At 41.3% G+C, this 23,712-nt stretch overlaps 1 protein-coding gene across 4 annotated transcripts in view; it reads left to right on the forward strand.

Annotated features, from left to right (window-relative positions):
* The window catches only part of LAPTM4B (lysosomal protein transmembrane 4 beta), a 62,190-nt gene that overhangs the window by 16,974 nt on the left and 21,504 nt on the right, over window positions 1-23,712 (forward strand). For all 4 annotated transcript variants that reach the window (XM_086336043.1, XM_086336044.1, XM_086336046.1 and 1 more), the window contains exons 2-5: window positions 6,326-6,437; window positions 15,994-16,067; window positions 16,401-16,523; window positions 19,533-19,631. In XM_086336043.1, coding sequence (XP_086192169.1) covers window positions 6,326-6,437; window positions 15,994-16,067; window positions 16,401-16,523; window positions 19,533-19,631 — 408 coding nt within the window. The remainder of the gene's footprint in view (window positions 1-6,325; window positions 6,438-15,993; window positions 16,068-16,400; window positions 16,524-19,532; window positions 19,632-23,712) is intronic.

Consider the following 23,712-nt stretch of genomic DNA (forward strand, 5'->3'; position numbering starts at 1 on the left):
TTTTTGGGGGGGGGGTTGTGCTGCATGACTTGTGGGATGTTAGTTCCCCCACCAACGATCCAACTTGGGCTCCCAGCAGTGAAAGCCCAGAATCCTAGCCACTGGACTGCCAGGGAGTTCCCTATTTCCCAGCCTGGCCAGATTTGCTTGTTATTGGCCATCTTCTTACTAGTAGTTGTTTCTTTTTAGAGAGTGAGGTGTAATACTAATATTTTAGAATATGTTTTATATTAAGAATATTTTTGAAGCTTGAAATTTTTTTTTTGAAGCTTGAAATATTTTTTCCTGATCATAAAAGCAACTATACTCTTGTTAGATACTCTGAAGAATACAAAAAAGGTACAGTGGTAATGAAAGGTAAAAGGCAGCAGCAGATCTACCACATGGTTTATAACATTGTATGTTTTAGTGTTTTTACTCTGATTTATGCCTGTGGACATAAATAATAAATTGGAATAAATTTCACTGTGGTTTTCAATTAACATAGTGTGAACATTTTCTTGTCATTAATATTTTTTAATATGACTTTTAATGCTTATGTAGCATTCTCTTATTTGGTTGTAATCTTATTTAGTTATTCTAATTCTGTTTAAAGTTTTCATTAGTATAAATAAGTCTGCAGTGATCATTTTTGGACGCAACTTTCTGTGCAGAGTTCTGATTGTTGTGTAATTATCATTCAGTGGGTTTGCGTGTTCTTAAGTTTCTTTTATTGAGTCTTTTAAAAAGTGATAATTGCATTTTACCTTTTCAGTTGTTTAGATTCAAGCTGTAAGTCTCACTGTTCATTTAGGGTCTGGTATGATTTAAGGGTGAAGAGCACTTTGGATCCTCAGAGAATATACAAGGGCCTGACACCACTTAAGTAATTGGACAGACGTTGAATTTATTTGCATGTGGAAGTAATCATTGTCAAGAACAAGGGAAAAAATATGTGACACCACAGGAACACTTGGTAAATAGAACAGGAACAGTTTGTACGTGACCTCCCAAAACAGACAAAGCAAGCTCAAAGGTTAGTGAACATTAACCGAACAGGAACATAAATATTCCCTCTCTTCCTTTTACATTTTGATTAGCTATGTCATTACATAATCTGCTCCTGGCAAGTCCTAACTGTCTTCTTGGTTCTCATTTGGTTGTGACATTTCAGAATGGTCAGAATGGATGACTGGGTGATTTCTGTGTTCTCTTTTTTGGGAAGTGCTTCTTTCCCAGTGCTCTTGGGGGCTTTGACTTGTATTTGACCTTTTCCATCCGACACGTTTAATATCTGCCACGGCTAGTTCTGTATACATACCCCCCCGTCTCCCCTTCACACAGACCTAGGTCCTCATGGGTCACCCTGTCAGCCTACTGCGTTCACATCCTGTGTGGTGTCTCAGATTCCCATCCAACATCTGAGGTTTCATATAATAACCCAGTAAATGTGTGGCAACACACAGACCTTCTGTTACGAAGGTTTCACCCTGGGATTAAAAGGGTGCAGTGGTGAGTCTTTGGTGATGTGTAATGACCTTGCCGTTACATCTTAGTATTATCTGTCTCCTTTCTCTGGATTTTGGAGGAACAAGGGCAGCTGGAAGGGAACCTTGGCCCCAGGAGTGTGTCCAAAAAGGGAGAAGGGCCAGAGGGGACAGGGCAAGAGGATGATGGTGACTGAAGCAGCCGGAGCACAGCCTGCATAGGACCTGGGACCCACTCGGGAGCAAGAACACACATAAGCAGGAGCCAGAACTAGGACATCGGGAAGGAGGTGACTTGTTCAGAGGCTGATCAGGAGAGAGGGCAACAGCACTCAGGACTACAAGTCAGGCTATCAAGAAGTGGGTCAGGCAGACACACCCAGAGGTCGGGCCTGAGGGCCAAAGACTGAATAAAAAAGCTTTGAGGCCACGTGGCCGAGCTAACACATGATAATCCGGATAGCCTACTAGTACTGTGGGCTCCCCAGGTGTGGCTCTGTGGTAAAGAATCCGCCTGCCAATGCAGGAGACTTGGGTTCAGTCCCAGGGTGGGGAAGATCCCCTGGAGGAGGAAATGGCAACCCACTCCAGTATTCTTGCCTGGAGAATCCGACAGACAGAGGAGCCTGGCGGGCTATCGTCCATGGGATCACGGGAGTTGGACACGACTGAGCCATGCCCATGTAGGCAAGTGGTTTTCCCACCTAACATCAATTTTGTCATAGTCCTTATTTCTGGTAATGACTAGATTTTGTCACCCAGGCTTGGAATTTCAGAGTCTGTTTTTTTGCTTCTTTTTTATTTTTGCAGCTCGTCAGTTCCTGTGTCTCTAGTACTTTCACCTCCACGTGGGAAGGCCTTGGCTCTTCCACACACAGGACCTAAGACAGAAGTCACTTAACCTCCCAAACGGACGCCTAAGATGACAAGTGTGACAGGGTTGTCATGAGAATGGGGGTGAAGTGGATCAGACCCTCACTACAGCTCAGCGAGACTGTGGAGGGCCTTCTGGGTTGCTTTCCGGCCACCAGTTTAGCCCCCCTAGCCACTCCCAGCTTGATCTTCCTCACAGCATCTCAGATCACATCATATCCTGCCTCAGAAACCTTTAAAGTTTCCTCATGAACTGTTTGGACACAGCCCCACATTCTTCGCTTGGGTTGAGGACCCGCCAGCCCCGCAGCCCGCCTTTCTGGTCTCAGCCCCTCGCACTTTCTTTTGTCTACTGTATTCTAACCAAATCCAGCTGCTTGCTAGTCTCAGCACCAGCCCCTGTTCCAGCGACCTCACTCACACTTTAAATTGTTCTCTCTCTCTCTCTTTTTTTTTCTGGCCTCACCATGTGGCTTGCAGGGTCTTAGTTCCCCAACCAGGGATTGAACCCCGGCCCTAGCAGTGAAAGCACCGAGTTCTAACCACTGGGACTGCCGGAGAATTTCCAAAATTGTTCTCTTGGGTTCCAGAACCTTCTCATTTTTCCACTCCCTATCCTTAATGCTCCTGTGTCCCCTGCACCTCCCCGTGACCCCGGTCTCAGCTGCAGGCTTCTGTAGTAACTTGCTCTGATTTTCCATTAGTCTTTATCTGAAGTCTTGTCGTGCTTCCTCTTTTTTGCTTTGTGTTATTTGGGTGCATGGTTTATTTACCCTCCTGAATCCTGGAAGGTTCTTCCTGAGCGCTTAGCAAAGCATCTGGTCAATTTTACTAATTGTTGGAGGCAATTAGTAAAAGGATTATGATAAGTAAACCAGGCAAGGGGATAATAACAAGCTGATCAAGAGTTGACAGGTCCGTTGGAACCAAAAGGACAGGAATGCAGCTGCATAGCCCTGTCTGGAAAATTGGAACCAGGTAATTTTCTGATGCCGGCCAAGAGCCTTTATGTGGTTCTTGTTGGGGTCTGCAGATGTGAGGCAACTCATTTTAAGTCACTGTTATATGCCAGCCACTCTTGTAGGCGTTTTACATAATGTACTCCTTTGAGCCTCAGAATATTCTCCATTGGCTTTTTTTCTTCCTGACTGCTCCTCAAGGCATGAGGCATGTGGGATCTGGGATCTTAGTTTACTGAACAGGGATCAAACCCAAGCCCCCTCCATTAGAAGTGTAGACTCTTAACCTCTGGATCACCAGGGAAGTCCCTCCACTGGCTTCTTGTTATACTTAGAATAAAACCCAGACTCCGAAACTAGACCCACATGATCCCTAAATCTGGCCTGTATTCTCTAACCAGACTCACTACACTGCCTCCTGACCTTTCCACTCCCCCCCTTTACCCTCCTTACTTCACTCCTTCCTACATTAAAGCTTCACCCATGAATCCCAGATTTATGTGTTTTTTTCAGACCCAATGTGATAACAGAAGTAAGTGCATTGCCTTTGATGTTTTACTTTTTGAAACACATTCTGATCTTATTTCAGTCCATAATCTTACCCAAAGATAATAATGTAGAGAGGATAAAATGCCAAGAAAACGTGATGATTTCGCAGAGATCTTTGCTAAATCATCTGCAAGTTGTGGGACTAAATCATACTTTCCTTTAAGCTTTAGATATGTTCTGAAAGGTTTTCTTCGACTAGAGTTTCGCTAATCATACTCTCTTTAAAATCTGCTGTGAAATTTCTTGGCTCTTTGGAGAGAAACAAGAAACTGGCAGTTCTAATAGCCACTGTGGGGAGGGTAACTGTAGGAATAGGAGAGAGACTTAATTTTCTCTGTATACCTTTTTTGTACATAAATTTTAACCACATGGCTTGTGGTATCTGTTTAAATGAGTAATACATATATGATCTGGAAAATTGCCACTCGTTATTATAACTCCTTGAAAAAGCAACCTGGCCACGTTAGACAGTTTGGAAAATAAAGGAAGAAAAAAGGTTATTCCAAATTCTACAATAATCCTAAAACAACCAGTTGGGTTTGCCATTTCAAATTGGATTCTAGAATGGGTATTTTGTAAAATGAATAACCTAACTCCACATTTGAACCTCTTCTGTACACTGGTATTTCCAAATATGATTTTTAATAGTGTATGTGTGTGTGCATGCTGAGTCGTGTCTGTCTCTTTGCGACCCCATGAACTGTAGCCTGCCAGGCTTCTCTGTCCATGAAATTTCTCCAGGCAAGAATACTGGAGTGGGTTGCCATTTCCTTCTCCAGGGGATCTTCTCAACCCAGGGATGGAACCCTCATCTCTTGCATCTTTTGCATCTCCTGCATTGGCGGGCAGATTCTTCGCCAACTTTTAGTGCTGCTTAGGAAACCCAATTTTTATAGGAGGAAATGCCTTTAGTTATTGTTGTTAGTAGAAGAATTTTCTTTACGCATGAAGGTTATTCATCTTTTTCTCTGTTTTGACCAGCGTGAAACACAGAGCTCTATCACAAGTTTCTCAACTTAGAAAAGAGGAGAAATGACCCAGTCTCAGCTGGAACCCCAGCTAAGCTATAAAAACCTGCCCCACCTCCACCCCCATCGGTGTTGGTCTCTGTGCGAGTGTGCAGCGGGGCAGTTGGGAAGGGAAGGCTAGAAATGCTGCGGTGAAATGGCAGAATCTCGCAGTTGGTGGGATGTAAGGAACGAGGATGGGAAGCCCAAAGATAATCAAGGTTTGAGTAAAAAGAAGAGAATTTAAGACGGTAGGTTTTCAAACTGAAATTCTTGGATCTCAATCCCAGTTTATTTGCCTGATCTTCGCCAGCGTTCTTAACCCCTAAGCGTCAGTTTTCTCATTTACCAAACAGAGATAATTTAGCACCTACTTCAGTTAGGATATTGGAGGACTAATGAGAGAAACTCCAGATAAAGCACCTGGCATAGTGCCTGAATGTTTTCCAGTTCTAATTACTAATGATAGTTCTGCATTTTAATATTTATTTATTTTTATTTTATTTCTGTCTGTTTTGGTTCTTCATTGCTGCATGCGGGCTCTCTCTAGTTGCGGTGAGCACTGGCTCCTGTCTATTTGTGAATCACAGGCTCTAGGGCACAGTCTTGGTTGCTCTGAAGCATATAAGATCTTCCCGGACTAGGGATCGAGCCCGTGTTTCCTGCGTTGGCAGAGTAAAAAGAAGAGAATTTAAGATGGTAGGTTTTCAAACTGAAATTCTTGGATCTCGATCCCAGCTTATTTGCCTGATCTTCAGCAGCGTTCTTAACCCCTAAGCGTCCGTCAGTTTTCTTATTTACCAGAGATAATTTAGCACCTACTTCCCTGGTGGCTCGGATGGTAAAGCATCTGTCTACAATGCAGGAGACCCGGGTTCGATCGCTGGGTCGGGAAGATCCTCTGGAGAAGGAAATGGCAGTTCATTCCAGTACTATTGCCTGGAAAATCCCATGGACAGAGGAGCCTGGTAGGCTACAGTCCATGGGATCGCAAAGAGTCAGATACAACTGAGCGACTTCAGTCTTCCACAAAATAGCTTTGCATTCATTCTCTGCCACCCTTCCCTGGATGGGCTCATAACTCTTGTTGTCTGAACCCGTGGACAGTGTTTGGTCACCTGAACAGACTTGAGGTTGCTTGGAAAAAGTATGCTTAGCTAGCTGGAGAGTTTTTTCCAGCCACTGGCCTCAGGGCTTTCTGGGTGTTTCTGCAGTGCTCCAGGGTGCCCAGCCAAGGGGATAGTGAGCTGAAACCAGCTGTCGCCTGCACACCAGGCCACGTGCCCTTGGCTGCATGAATGGACTGACCGTGTCTCTGCCTTGGGAATGTTTGTGTGCTCCCTCTGAGGGTGGGGCTTCATGTTGAAAGTCCAGCAGCTGTTGAAGTTAAACTCCACGTGGTCCCTCTAATTTTCTGTTGTAAGGGCCATATACTGGGGTTCGTTAAGTTTTTTTCCTTTTCTTCTTGCAGATCCTCAATGCCGTGGTACTGCTGATTCTGTTGAGTGCCCTGGCTGATCCAGATCATTACCACTTTTCAAGTTCTGAACTCGGGGGTGACTTTGAGTTCATGGATGATGCCAGTAAGTACATCAGACAATTGTAGATATTTTGGTATTTTCAAGGGTGGGGAATCCGGCTGCCAGTTCTTCCTGTTAAATTACAAATATTGATTCATGGGTCCATTTGAACTGATGCTTCAGTCTCTTCCCACTGTTACAAATCAGGATGAAATCAGGATGACAAATGTTTATGTGCTGCGTGTGTTCTGCCTGTAAGGGCAGGAGTTTCAATCAGATCTCGTCTTTTTTTTTTTTCCCCTTCCTATGTTAACTTTCCTGTTTTTTTAAATTTTGCTTTGTGTGACTCTTTGTACACCCTGGGCCTTCTGGCTCTTTGAGGGGGAGAGGGAGTCAGGAAGGAAGTTTCATATCTTACTGTGTCTTTATCTCTCAGTATTTACCTTTCCTTCAGAAAGTGATCTTTCTCCATTCTAGAAAGGCTTCTGATGGTTATTTTGTTGCTTTTTCCAGATAAATAGAAATGCACACAGGGATGCGGATGTGGGGTGTGCAGAAAGGAGGCTAGGCATCCCCCCTCACCCCAACACACACATCCTAAGACCAGGGAAACCTGAATGTTTTGTAACTATGGTCATGCTGTGTCCATGCTGACTGAGAGGAAGAGTGCTGTGCACAGTCCCGGACCAAAGGTCATGCGAATTTATTCTCACTGGCCTTGGAGAACTTTAAATGCATTTTAAAAATGTGTCTGGAACATAGTGAGTAAGGTGGAGAATGGCTGAAGGTGCCGTTAAGGGATGGACTAAGAGCCTTCAGCAGACATGGTGAGGCTTGCAAAATTTATTCTCAGAGTCAGAAAGTCTTTTTTCGTGTTTTGTGGTTATGAACTGATGTGTGTTTTCAGAAGATCCTTTTTGTTGCTGAGTAGAGGTGCATTAGTGGGCTGGGTGTGTGAGTACAGGGGCCCGGACACTGGTTTGGGGGGTGTTTCTCTGCAATCCAGGCTACACTGGGGATGGGGAAAGATCGGTTTGAAGATGGGATGGACAGAAGTTACTGCTGTGGGCAGTGAGAGAAAGGGATGAATCAAAAATGACTCCTGCTTTCCAACTTGAGTATATGACCTGCATCTTTTCAGGAGAGACAGAGTTTGGAGATGGGAACACACCTGGCAGGAAACTCGACTGACTTATTTATTTATTTTGACTTATTCAACACATCTGTTACAAGCATTCCAGAATGAAGAAGAGTTTGTCTGTCTCAGTCACTGGCCTACCTTCATTTCCTTCCTAGGTGACTTAGAAGCCTAGTAAACCAGTTCATTGCCTTGGATTAGACCTGCTGATTTCATGAAGGCGTTGGCCAGGAAAACTCAACGCATTTTATTGGCTTAGTGTAGTTGTTAGGAGTGTGGCTCTGAAGCCAGAGACCATGCTTTGAAACCTGACCCTGCGGTGTATGAAGTGGGCTAACATTGGGCTGGTTACTGATGTTTGCGTGACTTAGTTTCCCCCTCTGAATATAGGGATGATTGTAGTATCTACCTCCTCAGATTGTTCTGGTGGCTAAGTTAGTGCATGAAAAATGCTTCAAATGGGATCTGGGCCATAATAAGGGTTCAATATATTTCACTGGTTTATAGGCTGTTCTTAACTTAGATATAGTAAAGTGGAGAGATTAAAAGGGTAGTTGGGCATGTGAATCAATAACCCAGATGTCTGGGAAGGGGTAAATTTGAGGACGTAAGTTTCAAAAAGATATTTACATTAGGGAGATAATAAGAGAAAAGGGCAGGATAGGGTTGTGTAGGAGCGCTGACATTAGAAGTCAGGAGGAGCAGCCTGAGGAGAGCTGGAAGTGACGTAAAGGTGAAACCAGGAGATACTTTATAGCCATCCTCTCCCACCTCCGAGCTTCAGAGTAGAGACCAAGGAGTCAGCGGGTTATGTCATCCTGGGGGCGGAACCTGTCAGACAGACATGACTTCTGCTGTAGCATTGCTCATTCTCTCTGTTCTGGACAATCCTGTTACTCTGGTGAATTCCCCCAGAAAGGATAATGAGTTCCATTAATATTAATATCTCTCTGCCTTTCTTCCCTTGAGTTAAAAGACCATGCAAGCTATAAATGTAATATTTGATTGACATTTAGAAGTAATTTATCTTTTTCCAGTAGCAGGATTCCTTTTCTAAGTAATTGAGGTTAGAAGAAGAAACTTTAAATGATACAGCTACGGTTGTATCTGAATCAAGTAGTAACACTGCCTGCCTTGTTCTAATTGCCGGAGATTAAGCTGAGTAGTGACTGTCTAACAGTATTGGCTTAATTTAGCTGACTTCAAAGGCTTGCTGGTACTCAAAGCTTTATGACAGTAATTATTTTGTAATAACCTGGATACTAATTCCAGTGCATTTGCAGTTTCATATCTTTGAAACAAATGGTTTATAATTACTTTTAGGACAATCTACTGATGTTTTACATCACATGCTTGAAAAGATACAGAAGGATAAATGTTCGTTCACTTGAGTGAATCTTTTTCTTAACCGCTTTCCTCTTACATTTCCTTTTTCATATGTTTTGATCTCTGTTTAAAAAGAAGTTTGCAGGGACTTCCTGGTGGCTCAGTAATGAAGAATCCACCTGCCAATGCAGGAGACATGGGTTCGATCCCTGAACTGACAAGATCTCATATGCTGTGGATCCACCTAAGCCTGTGCACCAGAACTGCTGAGCCTTGCTCTGCAACAAGAGAGGCCATGTCAGTGAGAAGCACAGACACGGCAGCTGGAGAGTAGCCCCCGGCTCACCACAACTAGAGCAATGCCCGAGCAGCAGCAGAGACTCAGCACAGCCATAAATAAGTGAATAAGTACATTTATTTTTTAAAAATGTTTGTAGGTCAAAGGTCATCATGCTGACAACCTTTCTATATTTAACATACAGGAGTATAGAACTAAATAGTCTTTTAAATGGGTACAGTCAATTGCTTTGAATTGTGCTTGAAAATTTTGGTATACAGTAATAGCAATTTAACGTTGTTGCCTTTTGGAATGGCGGTAGCCATCTCAAGATTTTATCCAGGACAAAACAGGAGTGTATCTCACTTTTCCATGTGATCTTAAGATTTCTCCTTTTTAAAAAAAAGCTAGCTCTTGAACATTTGTATTTTTACATGATTTATATACAAAAACGTGTAATACATTTGTAACATAACCATATTTATATGGTTAAAAAGGAATACCCTAGGAAAGACTAGAAAACTGTCATAGATTGAAGGAAACAAAGGAGATCCAGCAACATGCAGTATGAGACCCTGGATTAGACCCTGGAACAGAAAAAGGACATTAGGGAGCAAACAAACAGGTAAAATTCAGATAAACAGATTTCACAGTTTTATTTGAAACTTTAATGGACTGGCAAGAAACTGTAACAGGAGCTTTCAGAGCCAAACATAATGCCAAATAGCAGATTATCCCAATTAATTTCTGATTCATTTTGCAGCAAAGTTATCTTTCAAGCCAAACTTAACTTTAGTGTGTGTTAGTAGTCACTCAGTTGTGTCTGACTCTGTGACCCCACAAACTGTAGCCTTCCAGGCTTCTCTGTCTATGGGAGTCTCCAAGCAAGAATATTGGAGTGGATGGCCATTCCCTTCTCCAGAGGATCTTCCTAACCCAGGGATCGAACCTGGGTCTCCTGCATTGCAGGCAGATTCTTTACCATTTGAGCTACAGGGAAGCCCAAAATTTAATGTTATTCATTGGGTAAATAATATATGACCAATAAAATAATAAGAAATTTGTTTCTGAGGAGGAAATAACCATTACAATAATAAAAATTTGTGTACCATATATAGACATTTCATTTAAGATAACATTTGTTGAAGAAAGGGTGGTCTTCAAATTGTTCTGTGTAAAATCAAGAAAGAGAAAAACAGATATTTCACAAAGGAAGGTATTCTTATGACTAAGAAACATGAAAATAGTCTTCACATTATTGGATATAAAAGAAGTTGAAATTACAAGCCCAGTAGTGAATCACTATGCCCCTTCAATTTTCCAGTATTCATGTATGGATGTGAGAGTTAGACTATAAAGAAAGCTGAGCACTGAAGAATTGATGCTTTTGAACTGTGGTGTTGGAGAAGACTCTTGAGAGTCCCTTGGACTGCAAGGAGATCCAACCAGTCCATCCTGGGGGAGATCAGTCCTGAATATTGGAAGGACTGATGTTGAAGCTGAAACTCCAATACTTTGGCCACCTGATGCGAAGAGCTGACTCATTGGAAAAGACCCTGATGCTGGCAAAGATTGAGGGCAGGAGGAGAAGGGGACGACAGAGGAAAAGATGGTTGCATGGCATCACCGACTCAATGGACATGGGTTTGGGTGGACTCCGTGAGTTGGTGATGGACAGGGAGGCCTTTCGTGCTGCGGTTCATGGGGTTGCAAAGAGTTGGACACGACTGAGCGACTGAACTGAACGAAAAACTGGAAGCAATCCACATTTTTCCCAGTGGCAGACTGGACAGAAGTGCAGTGTTGAGAGATGAGACAATCCAAACCAAACAGGTGCTGAGGGTTCTTTATACTGCTCTCTGTATACTTACATAGTAATGTGTATGTTTGAAAGTTTTGATAATAAAAACTAAGAAATAGAAAGAAAAACAGAATGATCGGCTGGGGCCTTCCCTGTGGCTCTTGGCACTACGTTGGAAAAGGCCAAGGCTGCCTTTCTGCTATTAACAAACCCCCAAACCAGCTGGGCAGTCAGTCCACTAGTGCGTGACATCCCAATGTTTTGAGGAAATAGACGTACAGATGCAACAGCAGAGGAATTGGAGCCATAGGAACGATTGTTGCCCTTTGTTTTCATTCATCTACCTTCCCACCCTTCCACCCTTTTCATCTTTCTAATCCTTTAAATCACATGGCTCAAAAGATTGTATATTCTACGTCTTGACAGCGGTCTTATTTTTTTAAAAAGGTAATTCAGTGAATATTTATTTTCAAGATCTTTTTACAGAGATATAGGTCTAAGAAGACCACTAGGGGTGGTGATGTCATTTGCTTGATCAAGGCCAGCTGTTAACTGTCCCTAGATATGAAGGAGCCTTGACCCCTTTCTAGGGAGCACAGAGCTATCTTTGGGTCAGAGCCAACCCGAGGCCGCCTCACAGCAAGGGGCAGCCTCTTATTCTCTCCAATCCCTTGTCCGGGTTCCTCAGCTGAACTCAACTGATGCCAAAGGGTAATGCAGGCCTGTTGATGATGGCCCATATGAGTCTGCCTGCTGGGGGCAGAGAACTGGATGAGGACTTTGTGTGTGTGTGTGTGTGTGTGTGTGTGTGTGAATGCATCTGAAAAGAATTCTCTTCTAGACTTAATTGTGAAAATATACCTCAAATATTGTTTTCAGAAGCCAGAAATGTGGCCAAAAATTAGAGAAAAGTGAGCCCTAAGACTGCAGGTAAGAATACAAGTGTAAATCAGGTAGTCATCTACTTAGCTACCAGTTTTATGGAAAGAAAACAAATCCAAGAAAGGCAAAGGGAGAAATCCAAAGGGAGAGTAGAATGAGAACTAGGTTAACTTTAACAAAGGCATTTCCGGAAACTCCTTTTCTGTTTGAGTGATTGGCTAAGTATCAGGAAATGTTTTCTAATTATGCCTTTTGTGGCCTGTGGTGTAGCTTTTCTTCTGAACCTTTTCAAACGAGCATGGCATCATTAAGCCAGGAATTTAATGTAGGAAGCAGCTGAGGGCAGTGTGATCTGCCCGGCGGGTGTGCTGTGCACAGAATGAGTAAAGGGCATTTCTGCCACTGACCAGTAGGTTACTGGTTGTAAAAATCCTTGTTATTAGAACCTGTTCCTCATTTTCCTGTCGACATATTTATGAATTTTAATTCTTCAGAGTAACTGGTGTTTGCCACGATATGCTACACCTTATTTCAGAGGCGTTGACTTCTCCTCTAGACTGCTAGGAGATATGAGATTTATTCGCCTGTTTTATCTTATCTGCTCTGCGTTTTTATTTGACTTACACTTTGATCCTACCTAAGCTGTGTCATATGCTTGGGATTTATTCATTCTGTTCAGTGTGGTTAGTATAGTTACTTTTATAGGAATAGAATTTTGAAAATTTCCTTACCTCAAATTAACATTTTTCTGTTTTCTCATTGTGAGTGGTGATAGGATACTGTATGACTTTAATTTTATTTATGCCGTTTAAATTTCTCCTGAGTTTTATATTTCTGAGAAGGATGGAAATTAAAAAAATTTTTAATGATTATGTGAGATTTAGTCCTGGAGTGGTTTTCTTTTTAGACAGAATAAGACAAAAATATTCAAGATTTTAATTTTTCTATATTAACATTGATATGTCTAATGTTAACATAGAGATAACTTATATAAATTGTATTATAACCTATTATAACCTTACATAAATTATGTTAATATAAAGGTCATTGATATTATTTTTTTAATAAAGCCTTGAGTTTAATTGTTTATCTCTGTTTTTTTTAAGATGCATGAGGGAGTCAAAGAGTATCCCACAATGGGTTGGCTTTTATAAAATTAATTTTTCTCATTATAGAAGATATTTGTACAGAATTTAAAAACTGTTAAAGTAAGGCAAACAAGAAAATAGTGAACTTCTGCCCGAGTTCAAGTTTCAGAGATTGCCACAGGTTCTAACACGCTCTGCATGTAATAAAGGATGTCCAGCTCCTCTTAGGGAGGCTCTGGATTCGCAGGCCTGACCTCCACCACTGCACTTGCTCTATCTCCTTCCCAGCTGGGTAGCACGAAGAGCGTTGCTTCTGGAGGTAGACTTTCTTGGCTAGAGTATCTCATCCACCACCTGGTAGCTGGGCAGTCTTGGCCAGGTTACTTGGCCTGGCGAGAAGACTAGGAGGCTTACATGAAATGCCCTGTTGGTACCTCTTGCCGCGTGACAGGGGAAGGTGATGTCATTTAGCATTAAAGTTATAAAGTAAATACGTGTATCCTAACAGAAATCATACTCTTTAGGTACTGACCAGTATTCATCATCTGTTTTTAAAACATTAATTAATGTATTTATTTGGCTGTGCTGGTCTTCGGGCTGCCTGCAGGCTTTTTCTCCTTGTGGAGTGCGAGGCCACGCTCTGGTTGTGGCGTGTGGGCTTCTCACTGTGGTGGCGTCCCTCGTTGCAGGACATGGGCTCTAGGGCACGTGGGCTCAGTGGTTGTGGTGCAGGGGCTTAGTTGCTCCATGGCATGTGGAATCTTCTGGGACTAGGGATTGAACCTGTGTCCTGCATTGGCAGGCGGATTCTTAACCACTGGACCTCAAGGGAAGTCCCATCATCTTTTGATTCTCTTACAAAGTTTTACTCCATGAATAAAATCATCAGCTTTATTATTAATTTATTGTATTATATCTATGTCTGTGTTAGTCACTCAGTCGTGTCTGACTCTTTGCGACCCCATGGACTGTAGCCCGCCAGGCTCCTCTGTCCATGGAATTCTCCAGGCAAGAATCCTGGTGTGGGTTGCGATTCTCTTCTCCAAGGGATCTTCCCGATCCAGGGATCGAACCCAGGTCTCCGCATTGTAGACAGATTCTTTACCATGTGAGCCACCAGGGAAACCCTATATATCTGCTTTTTTTGTTTTTACTTTTTTGGGCTGGGCCCTGGTGCATGTGGGATCTAGTGCCCTAATGAGGGAATGAACCTGCCCCTCGCTGCGTTGGAAGTGCAGAATCTTAACCACTGGACTGCCAGGGAAGTCCCGATTTATCTGTGTTCTCTCACAGAAAGTACTTTGACCTTGTACTTCTGTTTGTAAACCTCCTGCTTGAAATACCCTCTCATCGCTGAAGCTGAGGATAATAGAGCAGGTGGTTCTAAAACTGGAATGCTTTGCTTTGGAGAAATACCTGTAGGAAATGGCAGCCTAAATTGGTTCATTTGGTTAGTATTTAAAAGCTTAAGGAGAAACAGCATAGAATAGTAGAGTCAGAGATTTGAAATCATAAGAGCAGGATTAGTCATAGTTTTTAGCCTTTTGATGCAGATGCCATCTCAGCAAGTTACGTAACCTCTGAGCCCTGGTTTCATAATCTCTTCATTGGGCACAGTAACCTCTACCTTAGAGTTAGGAAGACTCAGTGAGATATCTGTGAAAATGCCTTGGAAACTGACAGCACTATGCAGATAACTTTACTGCGAGGGTTTTTTGTATTCTCTTAGCCTGATGATAACCCTACATGTTATCTTCAGAAACCCAGCCTTGTTGTGCTTCTTATCAGAATCTCTTAAAAATACGGTGACACGACCTCTTGAGTCAGTCTTCAGTTTGTGCCTACTGGGATATAGGCTTTACAGTTGCACTGTTCAGCAGAAATACAGTGCAAGTACATAAGTCATTTTAAATTTCTTAGTAGCCTCATTTAAAAAGGTAACTCAAATAGGTGATTGCCTTTAATAATATATTTAACTCAGTATATCCCTAATATTACTTCACCTTGTCATCAGGATAAAAATGATCAACGAGATAGTTTAATTTTTTGTATACTAAGGCCTTGAAATCTGGAGGACATGTCAGTCTTAGAACACATCTTATTTTAGATTGACTGCAGTTCAAGGGCTCAGTGCCCACGTGTGGCATGCCACCTTCTCCATGCAGTAGTGAACGAGACATAGAGACTCATTTTTGTCAGGAAGGTTCCTCTAGCAGAGGAAGAGAGACAGTCCATAAGCACCAAATATAAGTAAGACGGTAGTGATGTGTTCTGTCAAGAAAATACAGCAGTCGTGTGGGCATGACTGGGAGGCCACGTTAGCCAGGATGACCAGGGAAGATCTCCTGGAGGTGTTGCGCCAAGACCTGAGTGATTGTAAAGGCAAAAGCTGATCGTGTGAAAATACAACACATTACAGGGCCAGTGTGAGGCCCTGAAATGGGGTGATTCTGCTGTGTTCAGTGAACTCGGTGATACGGCTGGATTAGGGTAAGCAGAAGAAAACGTGGGAGGAGATGAGAGAGGCCGGCAGGTTCTAGACTGAACACAGACATACAGGCCTTGACAAGAAATTGAGGTTTTTGAGTGAGATAGGAAGCCTGTGCGAAGTTTTAATAGGGGTCCGAGACACATGAGATTGTAAAATACAAGTTAGATACCTATTTGTTAAAAGAATACCTCCGTTTTTAGGTATATAATTCAGTGGACCAGAAGACCAAACTATTTAATATATACAGATATGTTTATATATATATATTTAATACAGATGTAGATATATTTAATATCTGTTAAATATATATATATATAATATCTATTAAATATGTTAAATAGATTTAATATATCTATAAATAGAGTCAAACACCACTGAGCGACCGACACAGATATTTTATATAGACGTATAAACACGATTTAAGGAGGACATCTTTCAGGCACTTTGCTTCCGTTATCATCTTGTTAAATTCCAAAGGAACGCTGGTGATGTACTTAGTATAAAGTTCTTGTCTGTAATTGGTTTATAAACAAAATGCCTTTGAAGAATGACTAAAAAATGTTAAAACAGTGGAGCTACAACTGATTTTCTTTCTTTCTTAAAAAACTTTTGACAGACATGTGCATTGCCATCGCGATTTCTGTTCTCATGATCCTTATCTGTGCCATGGCTACGTACGGCGCATACAAGGTAAGCAGCTTGGAAACAAGGTCCTGGGCCTTTTCCTCCATCTCTTACACGTGTTATCTGTGCTGCCGTCTGTAAGAAGTAAGTTATGGTTGTTCCCAGTTGCCTGTAGGAATCTTTGGAAGTTTAAATCTCTTGTTAATGTTACATGGAAAACCAATGTTATAGTCTCAGAATCATTCACTGGAGGCTTTTGTGTGGTTTATCAAGTTGCCATCTTGACCTGCCTTAATGTATTTATACTTCTCCATTTCCCTTCATATTAAGATTTCTCTGAATTAAAATAATGTTTTGTAATACCAAGCATACTAACACACTCTTCTCTCTTCTGTTCAGCAACGCGCAGCCTGGATCATCCCATTCTTCTGCTACCAGATCTTTGATTTTGCCCTCAACACCTTGGTTGCGGTCACCGTACTTGTTTATCCAAACTCCATCCAGGAATACATACGACAGCTGGTATGTGACCTTCAAAATCGCAATGTCTCTTCGTGACATCCAAGAGACATCCCTATCTTTGGTCAGGATCGGGATAAAAAGGAAGTAAGAGATAAACATACACATAATAATTTGTGAATTTTTAACTTGGATCTGAGATTAGAGATTTTCGAATAAAGATTTTTAAATTTCTTAGAATGCTTTTCACCCACTCCAGTGTTCTTGCCTGGAGAATCCCAGGGATGGGGGAACCTGGTGGGCTGCCATCTGTGGGGTCGCACAGAGTTGGACACGACTGAAGCGACTTAGCAGCAGCAGAATGCTTTTTGAGAAAACTTAACCCCCTGAGGTAGATCAGTGGTGATGACCGTATTAGAGGTACCTACCTAATTTACAAGCTGCTTACTAATTGTCTAGTTTTGTAAAATGCAATTTGCTCAGTTATCAGCAGAGGGTAGCTTTTTGCCTCTGCTGTGTATGGAAAATACATGGGAAACTTGATATACACTGGTTCTCACACTTAATTTGACTGTAGAACCCCTTTCTTCCTCCAGCTTCTTTTTGAGGCTGGTTTTCTATTAAATGTCCTTTGTGACCTTATGAGTGAATATGGGTGGCTTGCTATTAAGAAGCTCATGGAGGGTGTGAGGTTAGAATACATCCATGCCTTCACGTTTTAAAATTGTTGTGTTTTAAATTAAAATGTATATGAAAATGTAATTTCTTCAAAATCAAAAATGTTTTAAATGGAGAGAATGTTCAGTCTTTAGAGGTTGTAATAGTAGTGTCTGAGCATGGGGGAAGAAGCAGGTTGTTTACTGGGATGAAGATACAAGACTAGGGGTTTGATGTGGTAACAGGTCAAGAAGGTCAGTGGGAAAGAGACATGGCGGGGAGGGAGGCAGGCCAGAAGTGTGGCAACAGGAGTTCCTGATCTTTCGGGGGCCTGCCTGGATCACGTGGCTAGTGCTCAGTGGACCACGTATGAAAAGCCTCTAGAGTATCAGGTGGTCATTGCTGTAGGAAATAGCTTCTTTCTGCTTCTTAGAAAACAGGTCTGTGTTTTCATAGAGTGTAGTGTCAAGGAAATTTTGGTGTTTTCCCATGAGCTAACTTAACATATTATTTCTTGTGATAACAGCCCAGTGTTTCTGCGTGAGGGGGTTTCCACGTGACCCGCAGGTTGTAGAACTACCACTCCCTGTAAGGACTTGGGCTTGACTCTGTAGTGATCGTCTGGCACTGAGCTCCTAGTGTCACCTGGGAATTGTGGAGGAAATAGGATTGCCGCGTAGCCCGCCACGTGAGGGGGTTGGGAAGGTGTGTCATGAGGTAGAGGACATTGAGGCAAGTCATGACTGTAGTTCTGACCTCTGTAAGGTTTATAAGGAGGAGAAAGGCAGGCATTTAGAGCACTCCTGATGCTCCCCAGGCTTCCTGTCACGCACGCACATCGTGCACTCTGTACTCACTTGTAAAAAACGTTAGCGACGCTGACGGTGATCCTAGTATCAGTTTAGAGAATCACTATCTACTTCTTATGTGTAAGTATAAACCAAATTATACAAGTAGGTATTTTCTGAACGTCCTTCTTGAAGATCCGTGTGGGCGGAACGAGCCAGGGCTCCGGGTTATCACAGTGCCTAAGCGGCAGTCAGCAGTGAAAGGGGGCGTCAGACTTGCCCCGATACTGCGGCTCTTGTTGACAAGTTGAGATACAGTGAGTCTGGGAGACTTGTCTGAGAAGGCTGATGGAGAGAAGTCCCAGTGCCTGCTCTTTTCATGTGGAGCCTTGTAAAACACAGATAAAGTAAGCTGTGCATGTGTTTTATAGGTCTTAACTGGATATAGAAACCACGTTCAGATTTGTGGGGTAAAGAGTGTAAAAGATATTTGTGGAAAAGGTCTCACCCACTTTAATCCCATTTCCCACACATACCGCCCCCGCCCCCCATGTTTCTGGAAACTAAGATTTCATGTTGGTCTTGTAAACAACATCCATTTATTTTCTTCTTAACCCTTTGAGATCAGTACTACAGACAGCCCTTTTAGGTTCCAAGGGGCAAGGGCCCTTTTGATGAGCTGATCACAAGGAATGACTTAGATTTTATTTCTTAGGTATTTTGCCAGAATGGAAGGGGACTTTGAAAACCGGTGGGTGAGGGTCCCCCTGGAGAGGGCCAGCCACATGAGTCACGAGTTTTCTCCTTTGTTGAGTCTCAGATTACTGCTGAAGTGGGATGCAAACACACAGTATTGGGTGACGGGGAGAGATGAAGGGTGACCACACACGGAGCTGCCTTCCACATACGCTGTCTAAGCCGATTACCATGAGAGCGTTGATCTGTGCTGAGCACATGGTTTATGGTGATGTCCTGTCATTCCCAGGAACTATATATAGTAGCAGATTTAAGTCCTCCTAAAAGGGTTTCCTTTGCCCTGATAGTGAATCAATTTGGTCAGATGGTAGGACTTTTTTTTTTAACGCAAGTATAGTTTATTTATAATGGTAATTTACAGTGTTAATTTCTGCTGTACAGTGAAGGAATTGTTATACATAGATATACATTCTTTTTACTAAAAAATTTTTTTATTGAAGTATACTTGATTTACAGTCTGCCCATCTGCTATTATTCAGCACAGTGACTCAGTTATGCACATACAGAATTCCTTTTTTAAATATTCTTTTCCATTATAGGAAAAGAATATTTTCCTGTATCCAATATCACAAAAGAATATTTTCCTATTTCTAATATCACAGGTTATTGAATATAGTCCCCTGTGCTATACAACAGGACCTTGTCTATCCATTCTGTATGTAATAGTTTTGATTCTTTTTAATGCTGTAAATACCTATTAATACAAGATTCTGCTCTTTGAGAAGTAGCATCAGCAAAAATGCTCTATAAAGAAGGCAGTATTTTATTTTAGTTTTTATTTTTAAAAGTTATTTATTTTCGATTGTGCTTCGTCTCATTGTTGTGCTTGATAATTAATGAGATTTGCCAATAAGACTCTTCTCTTTTGCAGCCTCCTGATTTTCCTTACAAAGATGATATCATGTCAGTGAATCCTACCTGTTTGGTCCTCATTATTCTTCTGTTCATCAGCATTATCTTGGCTTTTAAGGTAAGCATGAAGATTTTACTTATGTTCTAAATATTATTGAATGTATTCGTGAATGCCACAGAAGTAGGCAAATTTCTGTCTGTTTATTATCTTGCTTTAGATTTCTGAACTGCTTTTTGAATTCTTAACAGTTTTGTTCCTTCTCTTATCTGTATGACAGAAATAAACACTCACCAAACTTAACACAGGCCAACTCGAGGTTATTCTGAAATCTGTTTGGATGTGAATAAATGAATGTTGTGCATTTATGCTGTGTGTATTATGTACCATAGCATCCATTACTATGTCTCAGTATACATTCCTTTGTAATGTGATTTTTAAAAAATATTTTTTTCCACATTTAACTTTTCAAAATTTTTTTAGTTGAAGGGTAATTGCTTTACAGAATTTTGTGGGGTTTTTTTGTCATATGTATTTTAAAATGTAATAAACTTTGAACATTATATTCTGTAACAATGTATTAGATAAACTTAGCAGTTTTATATATTAGTTGTTTTTGGACATTGAGATAGTTTCTACTTTTTTACTTCTAAATAGTACTGCAATGAATATATTAAATTAAATGTATCTTTTGTATACTTACACATTTATTTCCTCAAGATGTATTTCTTGAAATTAGAAGGCTGTGCATAATTTGAAGGTTTTCTGTAGGTTATCAGATTGCCCTCCCCTAAAGTTGAATGACTCAACACTCCCTGCAGCCACATTTCCCTCACCTTCAGCAACTGAGTGGCCTCTAGCTTTTTTTGTCTTTGTAAATCTGGTAATAAAAACATCATAATTATTGGAACTTGAGTGCTACTAAGTAGAAAATTCCCAGGTTAGACTTTGACGTTTTAATTCTGAGTATCTTTCATTGTCTTTGATTAGGCGTAAAGTTACCCGGTTCTTTAAAAATCAGGCCTCAGTGAGCTTGAATAAGCTGCGTTTCAGGAGCAGAGTCATAGCAATTTGTTGAAGACAAGTAGAAAGAAAATGATTCATTGAAAGTCACTTAGGTCTGCATTTTCTGTCCATAGAGCACACTCTGCATTTTTTTGATATTGCACGTATGGTTTAGTGGTGAGGATTTGGGTGAATTTTATAGACGGATGTTGAGGCTTACCACCCCTGCAGCTCCTGCCCCCACACCCCAGATTGCTGACTGCTCAGTCAGCCCCAGACCACCCCTGGCATGAGGCTTCGGACTGTCAAATCCCACCCCTTGAGCTTTGTCACTGAAGGCTGGATTCCTCTTTAGCTTCTGCCCTATTGAAGCCCTTCAGCCATGCCTTCCTATATAATCTGTGTCTATTAATTCCAGATTTTCTCATTTTTACCTGCAAGAAGGTTAATCTGACCAAGCTACCCTGTGCCATTGCCCAAAAACTGCTCTTTAAAAATGCATTTTTATTGTGTAGCCATTGACATTTTTATTGGAAACGCTTACTTGAGATTTTGAGTCAGAGGACCTAGATTTAGCTTCAGTCACTGCTGTCTCCAGTTGTGTGACCAGAGCCTCGGTTTCTTCCTTTACTTAACAGCAGTGATAGCTACGGAAACATTCTGTAGGGGGACAGTGAGGTTAAATGAGCTGATGGGAAGGTGCATCATTCACACACTTATCCGGTAAAGCCCCTGTGTGCCAGGCCACATCTTAGGTGATGGTGTAGGTGTCGTGCTTTTATCAGTTGCAAATCATAGTGATCTAATAAAAGGCTTCATACAAATTGTCCACAGCACTGTCTCCAACCTGTGAGTGATGTGTTACACGTAATAATTATGATAATAACTGTGTTTATGTGTTCTCTACTAACCAGGTTGCATTTCCTTGAGAACACAGATCCTACCTTCATTTTCTTCTCCCTTGTGGAGACTCAGTAATTGTTAAAAAGAAAATGTGAATACATCTGTGTTTTGTGCTTTCACATATCCGTTTGCCTGATCAGTAGCTCTCACAACCTAAATTCACTGTTAGACTCTTCAGTAAGTTTTATTGCTAGTGGTCCCTGGGAGCCCAAGTAGGACTTGAGTCAGTTTCACTTTGTCCTTGGTTGGCAAGTAACAACGCTTACCACCTAGCTCTCCAAATAAACGACGGGTGTACTTAATCCTGTCAGTGCAAGTTCACTTCTTTTTTAACATTTTAATTTTTTAGTAAACTTTTGGCTGTGCCGGGTCTTACTGCTTTTCACGGGCTTTCTCTAGTTACGGTGAGCTGGGGCTACTCTTTGTTGCCATGCATGTTCTTATCATTGTGGTGGCTTCTCTGGTTGCGAAGCCCAAGTTCTAGGTGCACGGTCTTCAGTGGTTACAGCTGGCAGGCTCAGGAGTTGCAGCCTGTGGGCTCTAGGTCATGGGCTCAGTGCTTGTGGTGCATGGGCTTAGTTGCTCTGCGCCATGTGAAATCTTGCCGGACCAGGGATCAAACCTGTGTCCCCTGCATTGGCAGGCAGATTCGTATCCACTGCACTCCAAATATTTAATTCTTTAATCAAGATTACAGAAATGTCCAACGGAAGTAAGTTTACTGAAGTAAGTTATTGGGGTTTTAGAGACATCAGGCCAATTTTTCTCCTATGGGAGTGTTGAGTGAGTGTGTGTTCCAAGCGTTGCAAGGGGCCCCCAAGAGTGCAGAGGCCCCAGACACTAAGTACTTCCCCTCCAGGTTTAACCTTCAGTTGGAGATTCATCATTTTGGAGGCCTCATGTCAGAAAGAGTTCTTGCCTTAAAAAGAACCTTCTGTTCACTGCTAAAATAGCGGACAACTTCTTGCACAGGACACAACAGAAAATGTTTAAGCATTCCTTTTTTATTTATGTTAAAATTCTCAATGAGTCTAGGGTTTTTTGTTTGTTTTTGTTTTATGGAGAAGCAAGAACATTGTTGGGTTTACATGTAAATTGAATATACTGTGTGTACAATGTTCAAGAAAAATACCTTTTTGATTTGTGTTAAAATTCTCAATGAGTCTAGGGTTTTTTATTTGTTTTTGTTTTATGGAGAAGCAAGAACATTGTTGGGTTTACATGTAAATTGAACATACTGTGTGTACAACGTTCAAGAAAAATACCCTTTCCATCTCTTTCTCATTGTTCTCTGGTTTCACAGTATTGCCATTCAGAAAATATTTTACTAAAATAGCATTACACAATAAATAACATTTTCATCTTAACATTATCACAGAAAGTTTAACTGCTGGAAATAATAACCCCCAAGTACAAAATGCAGTTTCAGACAGCTTTCTGAGTACATAACAGAATGTTCACCTCACTCTGCTGAAAAGTGTTGACACGTACCCCATTTGTCTTTAAATGTCTTTTTTTGTAAAGCAACTTTGAGATATAATTCACATATCATGTTCTCATATATATATATTCTCATATATATATATACATGTCCTAAAGTTCTCCCATTTAAATGTACAATCCAGTGGTTTTCAATATATTCACAGAGTTGTATAAACACAGCTCAGTGGTTAAACAGTGTAATTTTGGAACATTTTTACCACTTGAGGATTTCCCTCACCCCCATCCCCTGCTCCTGGTAACCACGAATCTGCTTTGTGTCCCTGTGGATTTGCCTATTCTGGACTTTTCATGTAAATGGCATCGTACAATGCTTAGTCCTTTGTGACTGGCTGCTTTGACATTTCCAAGGTTCATCCATGCCGTAGCGTGTATCAGAAGTTTCTCTCTTGCTGAATAATATTCCATTGTTTAAACATCATACAATGGAATATTTTGTTTGTCCAGTCTTGACAGATACTTGGATTGTTTTACTCTTGATATTATGGATAACACAAGCTTTTGTGTGGACATAACGTCTTCATTTCTCTTGGGTATATACCTCAGAGTGAACTCTCCAGGTCATGTGGTAACTATTTAAACTTTAGATAAACTTGCAGACTGTTCTCCACATGGCACCATTTTACATTCTCAACAGCAATGTAGGAGGCTCCATTTTCTCCATATCTTTAAACGTCTTTTAATCAAAGAATTTCAAAGCTAGAAAGGGCCTTTAAAATCATTTCGTTTTAATCTAATTACCCATGATGGGAATGAAAGTGCAAAGAGTTCATATTTTAAACATTTCCCATGA

This window comes from Bos grunniens, chromosome 14 (genome assembly GCF_055505025.1).
Source record: "Bos grunniens cultivar Pamir isolate PY7600 chromosome 14, Bosgru_T2T1.0, whole genome shotgun sequence".
Lineage (NCBI taxonomy): Eukaryota > Metazoa > Chordata > Mammalia > Artiodactyla > Bovidae > Bos > Bos grunniens.